This window comes from Bombus vancouverensis, chromosome 13 (assembly GCF_051014615.1).
Source record: "Bombus vancouverensis nearcticus chromosome 13, iyBomVanc1_principal, whole genome shotgun sequence".
Taxonomy (NCBI): domain Eukaryota; kingdom Metazoa; phylum Arthropoda; class Insecta; order Hymenoptera; family Apidae; genus Bombus; species Bombus vancouverensis.
In genome coordinates, this window is record NC_134923.1 from 9,803,906 (window position 1) to 9,825,146 (window position 21,241).

The 21,241-nt window shown below is 31.2% G+C and overlaps 4 protein-coding genes across 11 annotated transcripts; 2 read left to right on the forward strand and 2 right to left on the reverse strand.

Annotated features, from left to right (window-relative positions):
- Window positions 1–127: 127 nt before the first annotated feature.
- LOC117162363 (uncharacterized) lies at window positions 128–7,609 on the reverse strand. Of its 5 annotated transcripts, XM_076623784.1 has the most exons (7): window positions 7,540–7,609; window positions 4,121–4,309; window positions 3,953–4,045; window positions 3,395–3,556; window positions 3,084–3,321; window positions 1,201–3,004; window positions 128–1,091 (listed from the first exon to the last, which is right to left on the reverse strand). In XM_076623784.1, the coding sequence occupies exons 2-7, from the start codon at window positions 4,203–4,205 to the stop codon at window positions 1,077–1,079; spliced, it is 2,397 nt and encodes a 798-aa protein (XP_076479899.1). In that variant the 5' UTR covers window positions 4,206–4,309; window positions 7,540–7,609; the 3' UTR covers window positions 128–1,076. The 5 variants fall into 5 exon arrangements, with proteins under 5 accessions (XP_076479899.1, XP_033200125.2, XP_076479898.1 ...); XM_033344234.2 differs by having other exon boundaries at window positions 128–3,004; XM_076623783.1 differs by lacking the exon at window positions 7,540–7,609 and adding an exon at window positions 4,876–4,977 and having other exon boundaries at window positions 128–3,004.
- LOC117162392 (TBC1 domain family member 19) lies at window positions 4,990–8,044 on the forward strand. Its single transcript, XM_033344293.2, has 11 exons — window positions 4,990–5,103; window positions 5,339–5,461; window positions 5,544–5,751; window positions 5,847–5,934; window positions 6,009–6,069; window positions 6,167–6,397; window positions 6,463–6,537; window positions 6,621–6,855; window positions 7,010–7,211; window positions 7,268–7,454; window positions 7,550–8,044. Exons 1-11 carry the CDS (start codon window positions 4,990–4,992, stop codon window positions 7,616–7,618), a joined length of 1,593 nt encoding a protein of 530 aa, XP_033200184.1. The 3' UTR covers window positions 7,619–8,044.
- A 429-nt stretch (window positions 8,045–8,473) lies between these two features.
- On the forward strand, window positions 8,474–18,527 carry pod1 (coronin). Of its 2 annotated transcripts, XM_033344218.2 has the most exons (18): window positions 8,474–8,616; window positions 8,973–9,187; window positions 9,269–9,417; window positions 9,520–9,706; window positions 9,791–10,088; window positions 10,156–10,411; window positions 10,489–10,641; window positions 11,684–12,055; window positions 12,266–12,890; window positions 12,968–13,081; window positions 13,158–13,328; window positions 13,417–13,855; window positions 14,112–14,250; window positions 14,355–14,561; window positions 14,621–14,756; window positions 14,842–14,978; window positions 15,271–15,360; window positions 15,502–18,527. In XM_033344218.2, exons 2-18 carry the CDS (start codon window positions 9,028–9,030, stop codon window positions 15,508–15,510), a joined length of 3,642 nt encoding a protein of 1,213 aa, XP_033200109.1. In that variant the 5' UTR covers window positions 8,474–8,616; window positions 8,973–9,027; the 3' UTR covers window positions 15,511–18,527. The 2 variants fall into 2 exon arrangements, with proteins under 2 accessions (XP_033200109.1, XP_033200115.1); XM_033344224.2 differs by lacking the exon at window positions 11,684–12,055.
- Window positions 18,528–18,619: 92 nt separating this feature from the next.
- Window positions 18,620–20,659, reverse strand: Ufm1 (Ubiquitin-fold modifier 1). Of its 3 annotated transcripts, XM_033344350.2 has the most exons (4): window positions 20,503–20,659; window positions 20,273–20,329; window positions 18,899–19,029; window positions 18,620–18,822 (listed from the first exon to the last, which is right to left on the reverse strand). In XM_033344350.2, exons 1-4 carry the CDS (start codon window positions 20,505–20,507, stop codon window positions 18,761–18,763), a joined length of 255 nt encoding a protein of 84 aa, XP_033200241.1. In that variant the 5' UTR covers window positions 20,508–20,659; the 3' UTR covers window positions 18,620–18,760. The 3 variants fall into 3 exon arrangements, with proteins under 3 accessions (XP_033200241.1, XP_033200234.1, XP_076479778.1); XM_033344343.2 differs by lacking the exon at window positions 20,503–20,659 and having other exon boundaries at window positions 20,273–20,361; XM_076623663.1 differs by lacking the exons at window positions 18,620–18,822; window positions 20,273–20,329; window positions 20,503–20,659 and adding an exon at window positions 19,234–20,266 and having other exon boundaries at window positions 18,895–19,029.
- Window positions 20,660–21,241: the final 582 nt, after the last annotated feature.

Genomic DNA, 21,241 nt, shown 5'->3' on the forward strand with positions numbered 1-21,241 from the left:
AATTGAAATCGAACAAAGAAAGAATACCAATTTTCCCAAAATTTTCTTCCTTCTGAATCTTCCCTCCCTCCCAATGAAAAACAACCAGAAGACACTTTGCTACAGAGTCTATGAAAAATAGCTATGCTTAACGGTTTGAAAGAAATTTATTCTTCAGATTCAGCTTTACTTAAAGTTAACAGATGAATTTGCCATTTACTATAACTTGAATTATTTTAACATGATATTATACATATAATACGTTAGTATATATAAAACATGTTCAACATTTTTGTGGCCTTCTTTTCCGCCATTCTTGCTTATCTATTCGCTTATAATGATTGAACATTTAGTATTTATGTAAATGTAACTATATCGTTAGATAACCATATGAAACATATCTATACTGACATTAAAAGTATTCATACATCAAGTTCTCCATCTTATTCGATAATTCCGAAAATAATAAGTGTACAAAAATTATTATAAGCTTAATTTGTGCAAGAAATTTCCTGCTCTAACAATTATCAATTATGTAAAAAAAACATTATTAGGACTTTTTACATCATTCATTTCGTATAATATTTGTACAAAACAAAACTATGACAACTTTCTACTTATCTAAAAATAAACAATATTGTTGGTATTCTTATCCTATTAATTGGTATTACTTATAATTTTAATTAGTATATAGCTTAATAAATTAACAAAACAGTTTCCAAAAATTTCGTGAAAAATATATACCTATGTATCTTAAAGATATTGAGTGATCAATTAGGAATTTTTTAGTACAGTCAAATGTACGAGAATTGCTATGACAAATTCAAAATATCTTATCATCATGTAAAGATAAATAGAAATGATAAGGTGTTTTCTGTGATACTCATTTCTATACTTATAATTTTTCAAAGCAATACTCGCACAACTGATTAATCATAAATAATAAATAGAAAATAATTCGATTAAAGTACTAATGAAACTCACGAAAGATGTTAAATAACTATTTTTTAATTAATCATCAATAATAGTACAGTCATCTTCAGATTCTATAGTACTGGTTATGGTCAAATGTTGTCCTTTATTTTTTGCTACATTTACTATATCAACTTCACCTGTAATGGAAAAATGTCCTTTTTGTGTTTTAGCTTCTTTCCTCGAATTATTATCAATAAATTCATTCGCGGCAGTCTTTTTAACTAAATCGTCATTTATATTACTAACCATTTTCGAAACATCATCAACAACTCTGCAAGTAATTGAGTTTCCCTGTCGCGATTCATAGAACTTCAGATCGCTTTCCTTCTTAACAGAAATACTTGAAATATTGCTACTTGAAGCAGTTGACTTATCCATAGTTTCTAGCATTTCAGAAACGTATGGCGAGTTAGCCTCTATTAGATCCTTTAACGATGTTTCGTTTGGATCGGGCAACTCTTCAGAATTTTCAGCTTGCTTGCTTTGAGAGTTCACACTCTGTTTTTGTAAGAACTGAATAAAATGATCTTCGTAACTGCCAGATTGCTTATTGCCCTTTTTTACAGACGATATCGAAACATTATCCTTTTTCCCCGATTGTTTATTACTTTTTGTCAACGCAAAATACAATATAGACCTATCATAATTTTCCAATTCCGCAGAATTTATTTGTACAGATTTATCTACCAATAGAACAGAATGGTTGCCTACAGCTCGTTCTATAGTGCTTCTCTTTTTGAAGAAATTTATTCCATCGACCACATTTGTATTACCAACCAGATCAGATGGGCCCATAATACCGTACTCTATTTCATCGTTAATATTGGAATCCTCGTCGGATTCATTTACGCAAATCATATCAAGAGGTATTTCTTCGTGCTTTCCGCGATAAGTCTTGCGAATATTATTCTTATCTGTAGACTGAGTAAGCCCCATTTTTGTTGAATATTTTTTCCACCTATTATATTCACGTATTATTCTGTCATTAATGTACGCTAATTGAGTCACAGTATCGCGTATGTCAGAATGAAACTGTTTGATTAAAAGACGAGCGTCGGTCGGTTCATAGTTTTTAAATTCCTCTCGTTTAGCCGTATCGAACAAATCTTGGAATTTCATCTTTAAATGAAGTAGAATACTATTAATCTCTTTGCCATGAGGAAGTAACCTTTGGTTTAATGTTTTCGCGTTATGCCTTTTTTGTACATCTTGTTTCACTGTAATAGTATAATTATTCTTAGAAGATGAACTTAGAAGAGCAACAGGTACTGCTTTATCATTACTATTGGAACTGCTATTGGAACTGCTAGTAGGTCGTGGAACTCCTGACGGACCGACAACCGCTACGTCTTCTGAATCACTTTCGATCTCAATGATATTCAAGTTCGTATTTGTACGCGGTGCCTGCGGCTTAGGCAAGAAGAAGCGTGGTCGATGTATTAAGTTAATGTTCTGATTAGGTATAGTAACCATTGACGTTGGCGTAGAATGTAGTGTCTGGTATAAATTCACTTGATTCGTCTGGTTTAGCGAAGTAGATACATGACGACGAGGTGCAATAGGTGATGAAGATTGCAAAAAATTAGAATTTGCAACAACATTCATAACAGCCGTGTTATACATCGTTGGCTGTTGAGCAATGGGGAGATTCATTCTATGATGACCAGGGTTTACTTGAGATTGCGAGATAATAGTACCGTCCGCTCCAATAGTGGTATTTTCGCATTCAACCATCGTTTGCTCGCATGAGAGTAAAGATGGTAATATTCTATTGTTATCCGTGGAAGTGTCGTCTGATATTCCGATATATTTATCAGACATAGATATACTATTACCATTGGAAAATTTTGTTTTGCCACGACCCTTTTTTTTGCGTTTGGGAATAGCATTTGGTACTATTTGTTTGGGTATGTAAGTTTCATCCTCTTCTTCCGAATTCGAGCCATTTCGTCGACGCTTCCGTTTTCTTCTGCGCGGACAGCATTTCGATTCGTCAGTGTTCATTTTATCGTCTATTTCCTCTTGAGGCAACTTACAATTTTGATATATTCTGCAATCATTTAAAATACATGTAATTAAATTTAAGAGAAATTTTTTATTTTTTTATTTCTATTTTAGTAATTGTTTACCTATTTATCGTTTGAATATGCTGAAGCAAGGCCCAACAAGTTCCTCTAGCATTATACAAATCTGTGGGATCACAGACAAAGCATTTCCATCTTTCAACTGCTTCAATTTTTTTTCTCAATATGGGATCAAAGTTTCTTTTAATACATTTGTAACAGAAAGTGTTACTACAAAAGGAACAGCAGTATAAGTTACCACCATTTGCGCACCATCTACAAAACATATCTGTATCATCATCACCTGTAAAATATAATTAAGAAAGCCCATCAAATTTTGTTGAGTTTTTAGATGTAGATACCAATAAAGTATATACCTTGTTCAAAAGTGCCATCGCCATAGAAATCTTTGCATTTTGCACACAGTAATGTATGTAATACAGGATGTTCAAACATGTTATGAGCATCTGCTGGTGCAGAGCCAATGTGTGCATCGCATGCGGTACAATGCAGTCTTTGGAACTGCACTACTGAGATATCTAAAACACATCAATTTAATAATTTTTTAAAAGTTTACTCTCCTATGACTTGTAAGTCTTATTATACATTAAGAACTTAAAAACTTAATTTAAGAAATTATATTTGTTGCATTGAATACAACTTAGAAAACATACGTGTAACTCACTAGATCACTATTGTATGTTTTTTCTATCAAAAATTCTGTAAAATAAAGAATTGCGGTATATGTATCTTAGAACATAACTTCTGTTATCACATTTGTGTTTTTTTTTAAATTCACGTGAACATTTTTACATCGTAAAAATATGCAAAAAAAAGCAGCATGTTGTATCAAATAATGTTAAAAACAAATATGTTGAGAAAGAAGAAGTTAACAGACGATGAAAATGAATTGTGAATAAATATTATAAATTTACCATTGCCAAACATAAGCTTGTAATAATTATATTCCTCTTGAGAAATAGGTATTGGAACATTAGTGGTACTCGGAAGTAATTCCTTGGGAGTTACTGCAATATGAAGGTTAGACATTATATTTCACGATAATTCATAGAAAGTCATCTCGCGAGACTTCGCGACCTCACCGTTTTCTTTAATGTCTACCTCCTTCACTTCGTCCACTTGTACTTCAAGCATGTTTGAGATATCCATTCGTGTAAGCGATAACATACAACGTTACGTTTCAAAACACAGGTTATCGCACCGCCATTTTCCTGCAAGCGCACCGGCCTGCAATTTCGCCGTGGGATCTTTCGAACGTTCAAAAAGATATGCTGTAAGGAAAATCCTCTATCTGAGCCTGTCTGACTAATTGTAAAACTCTAAGGAGATAAACTTTTTAAAAGGCATACTTTTCTTAATTGTTAAACAACATTCTGAAGTCATTTAAGTTTGACACAATTTTTATCACATAAAGAATACTAAAAAAATTCGTTGAGATATTTTCATACATATAATTAAGGATTGTAAAGTTATATATTCAAAAGAACGGTAAATAGTAATAATAATAATAATAATAATAATAGTTTCTTTCTTAGCCTCCCAGCCAAAAAAATGATAAAGTAAGTTTTATTACATGCAATTATTCTGTAATACAGTAACGTAAATCAGTATCTCACAAGAAAAATTGTATTTAATGATATAAAATAAATAAGTTATATATATATATATGTATATATATGTAAACCAGTACGAAACATTTTGCAGGAACAGAGACGATGATATAATGTAAATTACTATTTATTTATCAATATAAAAAACATTGTTGAGGTCATGAAAGACTTAAGTGAGCTATTTCTAAAGTAAGTTTGAATGTTCGATCGCGCGGCCGACAACTCACCCCTTTGTTCATCACTGCGACTGCGGGAATGAATTTATTTACAAATGGCGATCATTTTTCAGATTTGATTATAAAACGATTCAGGCTGATTAAGAATTCTCTAAGTATACAGCTATGACTGAAAATGCGGAGAACTCTAAGAAAACATCATTACAAAGATCTGCGGAAAAATTAACGGAGGAAATTCAAAGTATGGCCAATTATAAAAGTCTTTATGCTGAAATTCAGGTACTCGCAAAGTATATAAATATAATTATTAGCCTCATTAATAACAAAAATTGATAACTTTTTCAAAACAAAGATTTGAATATTTAAGAAAGTTTATCTATTTAAAAAATAAGAAGGGTAATTCTAATTAAAGATAAGATTACAAAGAAATATAGAGCTGCTTTTAATGTGGAACCTGAAATGCAAAGTATTCGAAAAATCAAAAACGCTACAGACAATTTTAACCTCTTTTTAGAAACTTGTTGCTTCTACTGCAGTAAAGAGAGAAGACTTTAAAAATACATTACTGGAGGCGTTAAAAAGTAATGGTTTAGAAACAGAAATTAGAAATACTGTATTTCATTGGGTCAGATCACAGGTAGACATAATTTTTATTAATTTTTATCTATTCAGAACTTATTGTCTAAACGTGAACTTTCCTTTTAACTAAATATTTTTAGGGTTCTTTATCAACCGCAACAGAAATATCCATGGAAGAAGTAGATCTAACTTATTTGAAAAAAGCTCAAATTCAATGGGAACGTAGAATACAAAAGTCATTAAATTCAACCTGTAATGAATTAAATGTGCCACTAGCACGCATAAGACCGAACGCAGATCGCGAAGAATTTGCTGAAAAATGGAATGAATTAAGCACTTATGATATCGGTGACTTTAATATTGATTCAGTGAATAAAAATTCTAGCAAAAGTACTGAAATGATTATCCTAATAAATTTCAATTTTCTTTTATTTAATATTTAGATCTGTCACAATATAGACCTCTTTATGCCCCAAAAGATTTTTTAGATGTACTGTTTTCTATACGAAATCCAGCTTTCAAAAAACATTCGTAAATATGCATTATTTTTTAAATAAAAATCACATTATTTTTCTCAATATTAATAAAAAATAACAATTTTCAAGGGACGAATTGAATTGGGAGTTCAGTCATATACAAATTCGTGTAAAAACACTCACGCAATTGGTATACCATTTTTTGTTATACTTTTTTTTAAATAAATAGATATGTTCGAATTACAGATAATATGAATAGTGAATTATTATTATTATTTTTTTAATAGAGACGCGTGTATTTGGAGTTAGCAAAGGGTATGTCATTACTTGGTGTAAATCCAGACATGCCAAGTTCAGAAAATTTTGGAAATCTAGAAGAGGAGAGGATTTTCATCGGTGAGAAGGTATTGAAAACGAATCACGCTCCGATAGCGCAACAATTCTTAAAGCGTGGGGCTCCTCGAGCACTTCGTGGCAGTCTTTGGTCCCTTGTATTAGGATCCACAGTAAAACAAAATGTAAAAATGTTGTTAAATGTTGTTTCTTTTCTTAAGAAAAAAATTACAGTCTGAATATTTTTTAGGATATAGAATATTATGAAGAATTAAAAAATATGGTGTTACAGTACGATATCGTTATAGATAAATTGATAATCAAGGTAAATCTTAAGTTTTTTAAATAATTTTTAAATTTTTTTTCGTTCATTCTCCCAAATTATATTTCCAATTACTTTTATTTTAGGATGTGCAGTTAACAGCACGAAATGACGATCAGTATTTTGTGTTCGAAGACGTTTTATATAAAACAATGTTATGTTTTTCTCGTGATTCGGAAGTATTAGCACCAGTTACAACTGACAGAAGTGCTGGAGGCCAAGTCATACACGCTGTTTTACAAGGAAAGCCAGCCACTTTGGAAAACACCCTAGTCTTCCCACCAAGCGGTGTGATTCCATTTCATGGATTCACGATGTATGGTATAATATATTAAGCACTGTTTGAAATCAATATGAAGAAATCTATGACCATAAGAAATACTAGTCCATAAGAATATACAAAATTCAATGAAGATGTGATTTAAATATTATTAATATTATTAATATTATATATAATATATATATAATATTTTAGCTACGCCATTTTGTTACCTATACGATGACCCGTGCGCAATGTATTATACGTTTCGAGCTTTTTATTTACGATATTGGTTTCGATTGCACACCGTATCTAGCCACGAACAAGGTATTGTAGCACTGTGTTTGCTTTTTGAGAGGTTACTGCAGTGCCACGAACCATTGCTTTGGATTCACTTTAGAAACATTCACATACAACCGTAAGTTCCATTTATTTTGTACATTCATACCATCATTAAACGATATTTATTTTTAGGGTAAGAATTGTTTTTAAGTGGATCATGAGAGGCTTCAGTGGTCATTTACCGCCAGAACAGTTGCTTTGCCTCTGGGACTTAATTTTAGCATACGATTCGTTAGAAATTATCCCTTTACTCGCGGTCACTATTTTGAGCTTTCGAAAAGAAAATTTAATGCAAGTTAATAATCAACAAAGTGTTGAGGTAGGAATAGATTTTATATTAATTATTCATCTGCCAATTATTTATTTACTACTTCTTATTTATTTAAATTTATTTTGTTAATTACTTATTTCCAGGCTGTTTTGGCAGACTTGTCCTCTTTAAAGGTTGTTCCATTATTGCAATTGGCTTTGTTAAGAGAATAACATGAGAACTTGATTTAAATATACATTTCAAATTTAAGTAGGAATAATCTCTCCTCTTGCGTTTGCGCAGATTGATATACGTCTTTATCTCTCGTCCATGATTTATGGATTGTTATTACAGTAATTCAGATTATTCAGCAACTCGTTGGATGATCAAACATTTTAAACACTCCGATAATTGAATAATTTAAGAAACTCATAAATCCGTCGACATCATCAATTTCGTCAATGATAAAATTATCGCCATTACTTTCACATATGGCTGGAACGACGACCAATATTCTCTATACTAGCAGCTGATTTCCGAACGTAACTAGACATATATAGGGTGCCTTACAAATACAAATGTACGTGTGTTTAATAAAAATATATATTCTAAAAATGTGATAAACATTTTAATAGAATATAAGATTATTAAATTTTTTATTCAATAGTTGAACTTATCATTTATAATTCAACTCAAATAATTATTAGTACAAGAACAATTTTATATAATAATTTGAAATATCACTTCTCTTCTTTATTTTACTATGAACTTACGTATATTGAGCTCTGGATAAATTATGCTTTTGGTTTTTAATTATTTACTATGTAATACATTTTATTCAGATTTAATAAGATATACAATATATTCCTTTAAGATTAAGTTTTTTAGAATATTTTATGATATTTTCTACGTACTGAAAACAGTTATAGATAATTTGAATTTTTTACGTTCCTATTGATAAAAGTTTTTCTCGGCTTTCAACCCTTTTATTTCTTGTTTCTATATGACATTTTATTTCCTTGGGACACATTGTATGATGTTACTTGTGATCGACAAAGATAGAAAAAGTTTTTTGGTGGGGGGGACTTTCCTGTTTCCGCCTGTCAGCCGTGGAGATCAGAGACGCCTACCTGCCATCGTCGTTGTGTTTATAGTAGCTGGTTCTTTGTTAAATTGTATTCTGTGCAAATATCTCGTGAAACGCGTGCAAAGCCACGCCAATCAGCAGCTTGTGAGTAGGAGCATTGCTGAATTTCATTTTTCTCCGTTTCAGAAATTATATTTGATTGTCATTGTTATTACTTGCGGAGTTACGACACTTACGACAGATAAGGGTGGGGTGGTTCTCACCCCCAAATTATTAGTCATGCACAGCTTGTACCAGTGTCGAAACCCTCCGTTAGCGTTATCTTTTCTACACATCTAGATAACAACAATAAATCACTTAATCACAAAATTTAACAAAACTTTTATAATAAATAACGATATATCCATCCACATTTTTCTTATATTTTTTTTACTAAAAACAGTTATTGAACACCGCTTTAATTAAAATAACTTGTTTACGTGTAACATTATCTTTATCAGATTACATGGTTTAAACAGAAGTTAGTCCAGAAAGTGTAAAGTTGAAAACGTCAAAATGGCTTGGCGTTTCAAAGCATCCAAATATAAAAATGCAGCTCCAATTGTTCCTAAACCAGAGGCCTGCATTAGAGACATCTCAGTTGGCTCGTATCAAACTTACGGCAATAATATTGCAGCATCTGCTGCATTTATGGCATTTAATGTAGATCATAATGGTATATTTATATATTTTAATATAAATTATATATTCCATATTTTTTTGTTAAATTATATCTTTTTTTGTTTTTTTCAATCAGGATCTAATCTTGCTGTGTTGCCACTGGAGGATTGTGGCAGAAAAAGTAAAACTATGCCTTTACTTCATGCTCATGCAGATACAGTAACAGATATGGATTTTTCTCCATTTCACGATGGTTTATTAGCCACTGGTTCACAAGATTGTCTTGTAAGTCATAATGTTTTTCACATAATTTTTTTATATATTGTTTTATAACTTTGTTTAGTATTTAATTAGATATCTTATAAATTATTATGTTATTTATTGTAGGTCAAGTTGTGGCACATTCCAGAAGCTGGCTTGGAAGAACCTCTATGTAATCCTGAATGTACATTCTCCCACCGTCAAAGAAGAGTAGAGGTGGTGTGTTGGCACCCTTCAGCTGAACACCTTTTAACAACAGTATCATATACGAACCTGTCTTTATGGGATGTGATTTCACAACAAGAACTATTTTGTAATTACAATATCATATTTCTTACTAGGTGAAACGTTTTCCAATAGTTTCCAATTTAGTTAATACTGCTTTATTATATTACAGCCAATAATGAACATACAGATGTAATTCAGTCTTTAAGTTGGAAGCAAGATGGTGTGATCTTAGCTACATCTTGCAAAGACAAACAACTGAGAATAATAGATGCTCGCGCTTCTACTTGCATCGTCAATTCTTGTTCCAGTCATCAAAGTATCAAAGATTCTAGATGTGTTTGGCTGAATAATAGTGACAGAATACTTACTACTGGATTTGATGCAGCTAGATTAAGACAGGTTTATATAAGAGATTTGAGGCATCTAAATGAACCAGTAAAAATGTTAGAATTGGATTGTAGCACAGGGTGAGAATTTATTAATGAATAATCTTATTAAATTGATTTTACCATAAACATAAAGTATATTCCATAGGATTTTAATGCCTCTGTTTGATCCCGATACAAACATGCTTTTCCTGGCTGGAAAAGGAGATACTACTATTATGTACATGGAAGTTATGGATAAAGATCCATTCCTAGTTGAAGGCATTCGTCACAGTGGAGAGCAAACGAAAGGAGTATGTTTGGTACCAAAACGAGCATTAAATGTGATGCAAGCCGAAGTTAATAGATTACTGCAACTTACGTCTAATATGGTGATACCTATTATGTATCAAGTTCCACGAAAAGTAAGTGCATTGTAGTATAAAAATGCAGTTTCTAACATATTTCAGAGAGATAAGAAATACCGAAATTTCTATTCTAGACGTACAGGGATTTCCATGCAGATATATACCCAGATACAGTAGGGTGTATTGCACAAAATAATGCAGCAGCCTGGATTAAAGGACACAATATGCCTGTTCCAAAAATATCCTTAGATCCTGCTAAAAGAAATAAAGGGGAGGAACCTATTGCTGTAAGTAAATATTTCTATAAATTTTTGGGTACTTTTAGGTTTAAAAGATGTATAAAACATAGTAGGATTTTTCATAGAGGACATAGAAAATTATAATAAAGTTTATCATTTTTTATGAATATATGATTTTATTAAATTGCACGCTTATCATCATCATTTCATTTCATTTCATTTCATTACCCATTTTGCTATCCAGTTTGCTAGTTCTGAAACAAGTTTTTGAAAATGTCTTTTTGTAAACATTTTTTTAAATGTGTTGTGTGACATTCGATTGTATTTACAATTAATTTTTATTATACACTATAGTGCAAAATGAATAATAGCACAATGTATCAGATAATGTAATTAAGCAATGTAAAATTAATAAATACATCATGAAGATTAAAATTGCATTTTCTGATATTTTGCTATTTGTGTGATATACATATGCATATGAGAATAATATAGAAGTAGAACATGATCTAAATATTTTCATTATTTGTGCTGTAAGTTCATAATCTTTTATATGCATTTTATTTAAGAAAAAAGTTTTGGCTGATAATGTACGTTTTATTTTGCATCATTTGATTTTATTTTCTCATGTTCTGTGTATATTTTTTCACGTTTCAGATATCCAATGTATGTTTTATAGTTTATACATTAGCACCATTCAAAGTGTTATTCCTGGCACGTGTAATTTAAGTGGCAATTGATGTTCTGTAGCTTATTCTATCAGCGTAAGTAATTCTACGTATGCGCGAGACATAGTTATTCTTGTGTTCTTAGGCGAATGCTTCGATATACTCTTTCTTTTTGTACATACATTCTCAAACTTTTTGCTACGTTTAGGTGTAGAAAAAACAGGTTTCGAGATTGTTGTTTATTTGCATTGTTCCCTTATATTTTCTCCGCAATTACAAATGTGCAGATAATGCGTATGTACATGTGACAAGCTTGTAGAAATTACATATATCATTGACGTAGAAAGAAAATCTTGAAAATGGATGTTGGACTTTGCTAATTTCGTTCAAACAGTTTGCGTTATTAAGGAATTTACTCTCAGGTACATAAGGGAAACTTAGCGACGCTCAAAGAAAATGAACGAGAAATAAAAGTGGAGCAGAAGCAATCGACCAAACCTACCACCGTCACCACGCCGAAAACTTACGCAAAGACACAAGAGGTGATCGAGAAAGAGCCAATGCTCGAGAACGATATCGAAAAGTTAGAAGATATGAAGAAAATCGAGGTTGAAGATGACAAAAATAAAGTGCAGAACGGAGGGCAAGTGATTCCACCGAAGCCTCTGCCAAGGTCGTCAAGAACTAATAGCATTTCCGAGGATGAACCGAAGCCAGTTGCACGTCCTCGTACATCGCCAAGCGTGGGTTCAGTAGTTACATCCGTGAACCCTAATGCGATTGGGGGATATAAGGTTGTAATCTGGCTATAAGAGAAAATAATAGTGTTATGAAAAGAATTTCATTTTACAAAATGTTCTACTTCTGTATGCTTGATGATATCGTGTGCCCTTATATACCGTTTCATTTATTTCATTACAGTCATAATCACTATAAGTAGCTTATTACGAATAGATTTTTATTAGAAGAACAAAAAATAATTCTTATTATTTCTTTGTTTTTAGCCCCGACTTGGACCAAAACCATTTCAAGCAAAGTCTGGCAGTCAAGAATTTTCATTCGACAAGATATTTTCGGTCCCCGTTGCACCGAATAGTGATACTAATGGCTACCAAAATGACCTGAACAATCAAATAGAGAACAATACAGAATCAGAGAAATCGCCATCATTTAATAATGAGCGTATGAAAGAAGCGGAAAATGGAAAAAGCGATTCTAGTTCTTTGGAGGAGGATGCTAATTCAAGTGATTCTGGTTATAAACCGAAAACGCCAAGCACTGCGGAAAGACGTAAAGTATTTGAGATAAAAGTCAAAGATGACTCACCTGAAAGCGAGGATCTTGGAAATTTTGAACGGGGCAATGCAAATAGAAATTCTATAGCTGAGAGAAGAAGGCTTTATGAGAGTCGTTCTGTGTCTGTAACTGATGGAAACTTAGCCGAGAAAGCAATGGGGTCGCCAACGATGTTGAGGCGCAGAGATTCGTTTAAAACTAAAAGTGAAGTAATTAAAGAAGACGAAGTTAAGAAAGTTATCTCGATGTTGCGTCAACAGAGCATGGATCCCCGCTTGGAAAAAGTGGATAATTCTGTGACGCCAACGCCTAAGAGAACATCAACTGTGTTTGGTAAGAAAAGTATAAGAAATAAATACTTTTTTTATACAACAAATATATTATTAATGACTTACGTTTATTGTATATAGGTAGGGTATCGAAATTTCGACATCTGAAAGGTACACCTGGTCATAAATCTACGCATATTGAAAATATAAGAAACATTAGTCGTCAGATATCTGGAGAATGCGATGGTTTTCATGGTACTTTGCATTTTGTATAAAATGCTTCACTTCTTATACAAGAAATTTATCTTCAATAATTACTATATCATTACAGCCAACCCTGATCGTGTTGCGGTGCCACTTAGCGGACCAGGTGGTAAAATAGCAGTCCTTGAATTGAAGAAAACCGGAAGGCTACCAGATGGTGTAATGCCAGCGTTAGTACATGGTGCCACTGTAATGGATTTCCAATGGAATCCATTCGATAATCAGCGATTAGCTGTCGGTAAAGGAATCAATATTTTTTTAATTATTGTAATATTTTGTAATGAAAAAATTTGTCAAATGATAGTGATATTATTGTTCCTTAATAGCATGTGATGATGGAATGATCCGTTTATGGGAAATACCAGAATCCGGATTAGCAGAGCCAACAAACGAACCAAAACACACCATAAAGGCTCATACCGATAAAATATATTTAATCAAATTTCATCCATTGGCATCAGATATTTTGGCATCGGCATCTTACGATATGACCGTGAAAATTTGGGATCTGACACTTTTATCATCTTGTGAAACGGCTGTTGCGAAGATTACTTTAATGGGACATACAGATCAAATTTTCAGTTTAGCGTGGTCACCATGCGGTCAGTATCTCGCGAGTACTTGCAAAGATGGAAAGTTACGAGTTTACAAACCAAGATCTAGCGATGTGCCAGTTAAAACTGGCAAAGGACCTGTTGGTACCAGAGGCGCACGAGTTGTGTGGGCATTGAAAGGACAATTTCTCGTTGTACTGGGTTTTGACAAGTAAGGATTTATACGATTATTTGAATCATATACTGGGTCTCAAAAAATATGTGAGAGATATTTATAGAATCTATTCTAGACATCAAAACAATGAAGAAAGATTTCTATACAAAAATATTGATTCAAGCTTATTTTTCAGGTTACATAGCTTTATTTTAGTTTTTATATTTAAAATCGACTTTATGAATATTCTCCACATATTTTGTGACACTCTATATAGATTACAATAACTTGTTATTATTTATATTTTTTTCAGAGTTTCAGAAAGACAAATATATGTGTTTAAAACGGACAATCTTAATACTCCATTAACTACAGTTGGATTAGATGTTTCGCCTGCAATTTTGATGCCATATTACGACGAAGACAGTTCAACGCTCTTCTTGACAGGACGTGTAAGTGAATACCAAAAAGTTTAAATACTTTATAAGTGATAATAGAAGATAATAGAAGATAGAGATAATTTAGAAAATATGTTTCATATAAAATATATTTTTAGGGTGATTCTACAATATATGCTTTTGAAGTAACAGAAGAACCACCATATTGTTGTCCACTTAGCCATCATCGATGCAGCAGTTTGCATCAGGGTTTATCGTTTCTTCCTAAGAATAAATGCGATGTTGCTAGTGTAGAATTTGCATCGGCTTTAAGATTAACAAATAACACAATAGAACCTCTAAGTTTCACCGTTCCACGTATAAAGGTAGATTTAATATAACTCGAAAAAATGCAAGGACAATAAGCTAATTTTAATTGTTTCAGAGTGAACTTTTCCAAGATGATTTATTCCCACCAACAAAAGTTACATGGAAGCCAACTATGACTGCTACTGAGTGGTTTAATGGAGCTAACAAACAAGCGTATAGAATAAGTCTAAAACCACCTGGCATGGACAATTGTAAGCAATGACTAATATTTTTATTAAAAGTATTATAATAGTATTTGTATTAAAAATGTTATGAATATTTATGTTTTATATATAGTAACTGAAAATCAAGGCCAAGGTGTAGTTACCGCCCCAGTTGCGGCAAAACAACAATCAGCCACTCCATTTTCTGTATCTGCCCAACCTTTCAACAGACTGGGATGGAATCCCGACGTAAAAGCTAAACAAGAGGAAGTAAGTAAATATTTAAAAACAAATCAGTGAGTATCATCAAATGAGTATAGTATCGTGTCGTGAAATATAAAAATATAAAAATTCCTTATAGAGTGCAATCATTTTTAATTACTTTGGCATGCGTTCTTTTACATGTTTTAATTCTTTTTATAATTATTGCTGCAAATCCTTAAGACATTGCAAGGTATACCATTTCTGTATAAGCTGCATAGAATTTCTTAATATAAACTTAAAGGATTTACGGTTGTATTCCTTACTTGGTCTGAGGGTGTTGTTAATGTATGTGTGCTAGATCCAGAAAACTATGAGCAACTTTGTGGGCGATGTAATACAGTGCTCCTTGGAACAGGATCACATGGAAGGTGTAGAGGAGCACGAATGGGTAGGTATCATTTTTTGTAAGGTTGGAAACAAAATAATTTTTGCATTATAATATTAAAGAATTTCGATCATATTGATATGATCATATCTTTATACATCGAACTTTAATAATACATTTGCAATTTCGTTATTTTAATTACAGGATGAGTAAAGATTGTGCGACATCGGTAGGTCATTAAAATAAAACGGTAAGATAAAATAAATTTATATGTAGCTGTTCGAAACGTAATTTATTTATAAGTTAAAAATCACAGCATGAGGGGAAGTATTTCGATATTAGCATCGTACATGTTGAGAGATATTTATAATTGTAATGATATTTCCAACATAAATTTTTGTTCGGAAAAGTTAACGTGTGCGATTTTCTTCAATTGTGGTAACATTTTAATATAGGTATAATTACCTAGGTTATTGTACGAATTTTATTTAAAAGAAACGGAGGACTGGACATTAAAGTATTTCCAACTTCGCGTTAAAATTCTCGTAACATATTCTATATAGTTCAGTGAAGAAGTCCTTGTAAAAAAATGCGATTGCAGTCCTTGTTATAAATGATTTCTATTAACTGCCATTTGATTCATTTGATATTAAGGATAACTACATAGGATAATTAACAGTAAGAGCTGTACTAGAGATTTAGATTTACAGATATCTACCAGAATTTGACAATAGTTTCGATTATATGTTTATGATTTTGAGATCACGTACTATTTCAAAGTGGGTTTTTAGCACTGAGTGAAAACGAATCTACTGAATAATTTTGTTGTGTTATTTCTAAGATTTGAGAATTAAAAATATAGAAGACTTTTTAGTGTATTAATTAGAAATGAGCATTGCTTGAATGGACATCCTTGTAATTGCATTTAAATCGGAAATTAATTAACAATTTCTTTAAAAAATGATTAAATACTTTTTAAAACCAAACTTCGTCTGATCAATATATTATTTTAAAAAAATAATGTTTCTTTTTGTAAACAATTTGTTATTAATCAACAAGCACTGCTCCTTTCTATTGCTAAATAAAACAGTATGTAATGATCCATAAAATAATCAGTCTCAAAAGAATGACATATGATTTATATAATATTGTATACCTATTAGTGCCACGTACCTTTCTTTATTTAACATTATCAATGATACTCTCAGTGTATACATTACTGTAATCATAATCATCATACGTGTGATACTAGCGAACGATACTTTTTTCATGAATGAAAAATAGAAATTTCTACAATACATCACGCACATGAATGAAAAAGTTACATGTACTAAGTTATAAGTCGACAGTTATGTTATACGGCGAAGTATACACACAATAAGTAGTTGTACGTTCAGCGTTTTCCTGGATCTTAAGCGGTTAACAACCATGTCGAATATAATGAATAAACCAAATTTTATACTCTTTCAATTGCGCCAAAGTATTTGTAAAAAATATCGAAGATCCACCAAAATGTATCATAGCGCGAAATTATTCTTTCAATTCATTGTGCATTTATGATTAGAATGTCGAAGCGTGAATTCCATATTTATTGGTAGTCAGGAAATGAGAATGTTTTTAGATTGCAAGTAGTATAAAGATGCCTATTTTGTCTATGCAATATACACTGAATTCGTACTGTTTAATGGTCTAATAGAAATTAAGAATGATAGAATGATTTACCATTTCTATAAACTGTATTCATTTACAATTTTATACAAGTGTATCCTATTCCATTTAGATAGACCATTTTTTATACAATATTAGGTTGTAACATAGGTAAATTCGGTTCAAGCCAGTATTTTTCTTTATTTGATTGAACTTACTTATATTACAACCCAATAAAATAGTCTAATCATATGTAACGATAGTTTCTTGTAACTGTTAAGAATGTAATGGCGTTCCTATTCCTGTGATTGAAAGCAGTTTTGTATAAACAAAGATCCCTCCATTTTAGTATATCAATTTTCAAATACGTCTACAAGCAAACATGGAATTTACGCTTCCATGCGAGAATCACGCACATTTTATACTTTTATATTTCAGCATCGGTAACTTAATAATCATATGTAAAAAAGAGATTAATCATGGGTGCTATACCGTTTCGACAAACCTTAGCTTGTAGTCGCCAGAATAATGAAAGTACGACAAATCATACAATTTGTTTTTTTATGATTGCTTAATTTGCTCAACAATCCAAAATAACACATTCCAGTATTGTATTTTGACATAAAAAAGGCACAGGATCATTAATCGTAAGAAATTAGAAAGGTGCCAAAAGTTTCATGCAACAATTGAAAGAAGAAAAAGTTCATAAATTAAGTTTCTTATACAATGGATTGAACGTCTTAAAGCATTTAAGAAAATTGCATATATTTTTCTCTACATTTCTCACACACATTTTTATACCATTTGTTAGAAACATAAAAGTTCCCTTGATAAATCAAAGATAACAAAACTTTTGTAAGCATCAAAAGCAAGAAAAAAGTAGAACAGAGAGGAACAAGGTAATACTTCGCTATGAAAAGAAAAGAAGTATAACTCCCATTTGCATCGTCCGCGTTGTAGTTCACATTTGTATGTCTAAATAATTATCTGTCAGATATTCTAGAACTGAGAAACATCATTGTTGCATATTCTATTACCCTTACCTTTTTATATTATTGTATTTTTTAGTAGGTTTATATATAAGCAGATCAAAAGCCATATATATAAAAAGTATTATGTAAAAATGATATCTGAAAAAGTTATTATAAGTTGCACAATAATTCCTTTTTACCTCTATTTTTAAATTTTCTTCCATTATGCCCTTGAGTGAAACTATGGATTGTAACAGAATTGAAAGGATGTAAATGGAAAAGATGATTATAAAACAGATAAAAATTGTTTCTAACTTATAATGCTTCTCAAGAATACTATCTCATGTGCAACTCTTTCATGCCGTGAATTTTCTTTTGTTATGAACAGTAGATTTATAATCACTCTCAGTAATTAATGCGATCTTTCGTAAGCCGCGATTTGAAAATCTTGTTCCGAAGAAATTATTTCGATTGCAACAAGAAGTTTCTTAGTACTCAATATTGCGCTATGACTGATCGCTAAGTAATTTTATCATGTAGTAACATACCTTTGTATCGACCTTATACCTCTTACATGTATTTCACTTATAAAATCTTTTTATCAAAAATATATATCTAATGTGTTCTCATAATTTTACCCTCATATTACTTATACTTCAACTTCAATAAAAATATGATGGAAAAAATTCGACCGAATAGTACAATTTATAAAACTTCAGGAATGTTTTATTTAAATTTATGTAAACAACAAATTTTATATGAAAAAGTAGTTCCTTTTTTACACTTATTGGTGAGAAGTGCAACAAGGAAATAATTTATATATAGATGTTTATTTTAAGAAGTAATTATCCAACTCTATCTCTTGGAATTAATCTAAGTTCAGATCCATGTTTAAGAAAAATGTTTCCTGAAATTAATCACATTATAAATATATTGCTTAAAAATTTTCTCATAAGCATTATTTTATAATATGACGGACTTACCTGCTGTTTGTTGTGGATTGATACCTATTCCATCATCTGTGATTATGGCAGACGTTGCTGGAGATACTTTAAATTCTTCAGCAGCAAATTTTAATACAGCAGTGAAAGGTGTATTATCTGGCACACTAAGTCTGCAATTATAATTATACAATATTTAATAATCATTAAAAATTTCTATTTAATTCACAAAATAAATTAGATGCTAACTTAAAATGATGAGAGCTTATACAAATCATTATTGAAACAAAGTAAATAATTAAAAAAGAAATAAATTTAATGAATTTTATATAAACCCTCATTTCCATTCAATGATTATACAAGGATTATGCTATTACCATCCAATATCTTTTTCAATTTTATGCCATATTGTACCATTGGGATGTGTTTTTACTAATTTCATTCTGTTGTACATTATTTCTGAAATTTCTGTAGGACCATTTAATAATACTTCTATTACTTTGACAAGATGCTCATATTTGAATTCACAATTTGATATCCACTGATTTTCAACTTGTTTCATATGACGAGCAAAGTAAAATATGCTATCAAGGAAATTTGTGTAAAACTCTGAATATTTTTGCATCAACTTCCAAAGCAATTTTTGTTTTACCTTTGTAAGAGCTAAACAAACATTTGTATCATTGTGGACAAGTCTGTTTGACAATACCTGAACTATTAACGCCTTACTTTTGCTGTTGTTATGTAAATTAGCAGCAAAGTGAATTAATTTCGAATGAAAACCATCATTAATCATTTTATGAATATATTCCAAAACCTCATACTCATTACCATTACTAATTAAAGATTCCCAAGAAATGATTAAAGCTTCATCCTGCATGTCCAAAGCAGAGACACCTAACTTTTCTAAAGACTCTATAACTATATTTGTACAGATTCCGTTAACTAATATTCGTCTAAGAAAATCATTGAATCTCTCATTGCCACAATATTGAATGTACAATTTTAAAAATTCATCCACAATATCAGTTGATATGTTAGTGTCTTTCAAATAGACCTCTAGTAATTTATCACAAGCATTTTTCAATTCAGAACATTTATACAAATTTGATCTACTTTCCTTTAACCAATGGCTGTGAAGATTATTATCAAGGACATTTTCTTTGCCTATTTCATATGCTTTAGCAATTGTGACTTCAATAAACTGAGCACATTGAAAAGCTTTGATAACATTCTCAATACTTGTTTCTTGGCTAACTCTCGGATTTTCTATGAGTACAAGAAAAGTGTTAAACATTTTCAATACTTCAAGAAAATCAGCCTCTGACATATTTGTGTTATTTTTATTTACACATAAAGAACATGAATCTTATGATTCAATAAAATGATGTCTCGCACCAGAGTAACTAAACTTACACTTTAAATGGGAGTTTCGGATCAGAGGTAAGAGTTATTTTAAAAGTAACTTTAGACCTGTAACAAATGAACATTCCTATTATTAATTATTAAGTTAAATCATAAACATTAAGAAACCATATGTTTAACAGGACATATATTTTGAAGCTATGTGTTAGTTTATGTATGCATACACACGTAGTACTTCTTTCCGTTATTTTTTAAAAAATGTTATCGATCAGAATACGTACGCCATAATTATCTAATATTGTTTTGTGAAAAATGGACTTTTTATATGTACGATTCACTCCGAAAAGTACCTTAACCTCAATCGAATGTTACTCGCTTGATTCCTACGCAAACATCACGAATCATGAATATCGCAAAACCAGAATGGAACACTATCACCACGTAGCGGTGAAAAGATTGAACTAATCGCTATTGCTGTCTTTGTCGCATACTGTTGCACATTTGCCTGATACAATTACATATTCTTATCGCATAACATTGCGGCTTTTGTCGGAGAATAAGCCATGTGCTATCACCTATTGGATGCGAAAGAAACAATAACTTAGAAGATATAAGGATAGATGATAGCACACTTTGTCTATAGTCAAAGAAAGTAATAGTGTGCGATAAAGGCATATATATACACAATATGTGTATTACTCATCACAGAAGTGGTAGGAAATAGTAAGGATAGACATATGTACTCATATTAGACAAAGAGGACGATACTGTATGACAAAGACAGCAATAGTAATTAGTTCCGTCTTTCCACCGCTACGTGGTGATAGTGTTTCAGTATTAATCGTAATGAAAAAAAATCGAATAAATTTTCATTAATAAAAAGAAGACTAATTGAGAGAATTAATTTGTGAACTTTAGCGATTGCATCTTCCAAATTAAACTCGAAATCAACTGTTTCCCTGCATCTCTGTAAGCTCTCTAGCTTACGAAAAGCATATTTAAAAATTTACAAATTCTATT

What these genes read in the sequence shown, in the direction of transcription:
- LOC117162363 (XM_033344234.2), bottom strand. Translation starts at nt 4,205, where the DNA reads ATGTTATCGCTTACACGAATGGATATCTCAAACATGCTTGAAGTACAA. An exon ending in CGATGGCACTTTTGAACAAG is followed by an intron (nt 3,322 to 3,394) that starts GTATATACTTTA and finishes TATATTTTACAG; the next exon opens with GTGATGATGATACAGATATG. An exon ending in CATATTCAAACGATAAATAG is followed by an intron (nt 3,005 to 3,083) that starts GTAAACAATTAC and finishes AAATGATTGCAG; the next exon opens with AATATATCAAAATTGTAAGT.
- LOC117162392 (XM_033344293.2), top strand. Translation starts at nt 4,990, where the DNA reads ATGACTGAAAATGCGGAGAACTCTAAGAAAACATCATTACAAAGATCT. An exon ending in GTCTTTATGCTGAAATTCAG is followed by an intron (nt 5,104 to 5,338) that starts GTACTCGCAAAG and finishes ACCTCTTTTTAG; the next exon opens with AAACTTGTTGCTTCTACTGC. An exon ending in ATTAAGCACTTATGATATCG is followed by an intron (nt 5,752 to 5,846) that starts GTGACTTTAATA and finishes TTTAATATTTAG; the next exon opens with ATCTGTCACAATATAGACCT.
- pod1 (XM_033344218.2), top strand. Translation starts at nt 9,028, where the DNA reads ATGGCTTGGCGTTTCAAAGCATCCAAATATAAAAATGCAGCTCCAATT. An exon ending in AGAATGCGATGGTTTTCATG is followed by an intron (nt 13,082 to 13,157) that starts GTACTTTGCATT and finishes ATATCATTACAG; the next exon opens with CCAACCCTGATCGTGTTGCG. An exon ending in CGCTCTTCTTGACAGGACGT is followed by an intron (nt 14,251 to 14,354) that starts GTAAGTGAATAC and finishes ATATATTTTTAG; the next exon opens with GGTGATTCTACAATATATGC.
- Ufm1 (XM_076623663.1), bottom strand. Translation starts at nt 20,186, where the DNA reads ATGTCAGAGGCTGATTTTCTTGAAGTATTGAAAATGTTTAACACTTTT.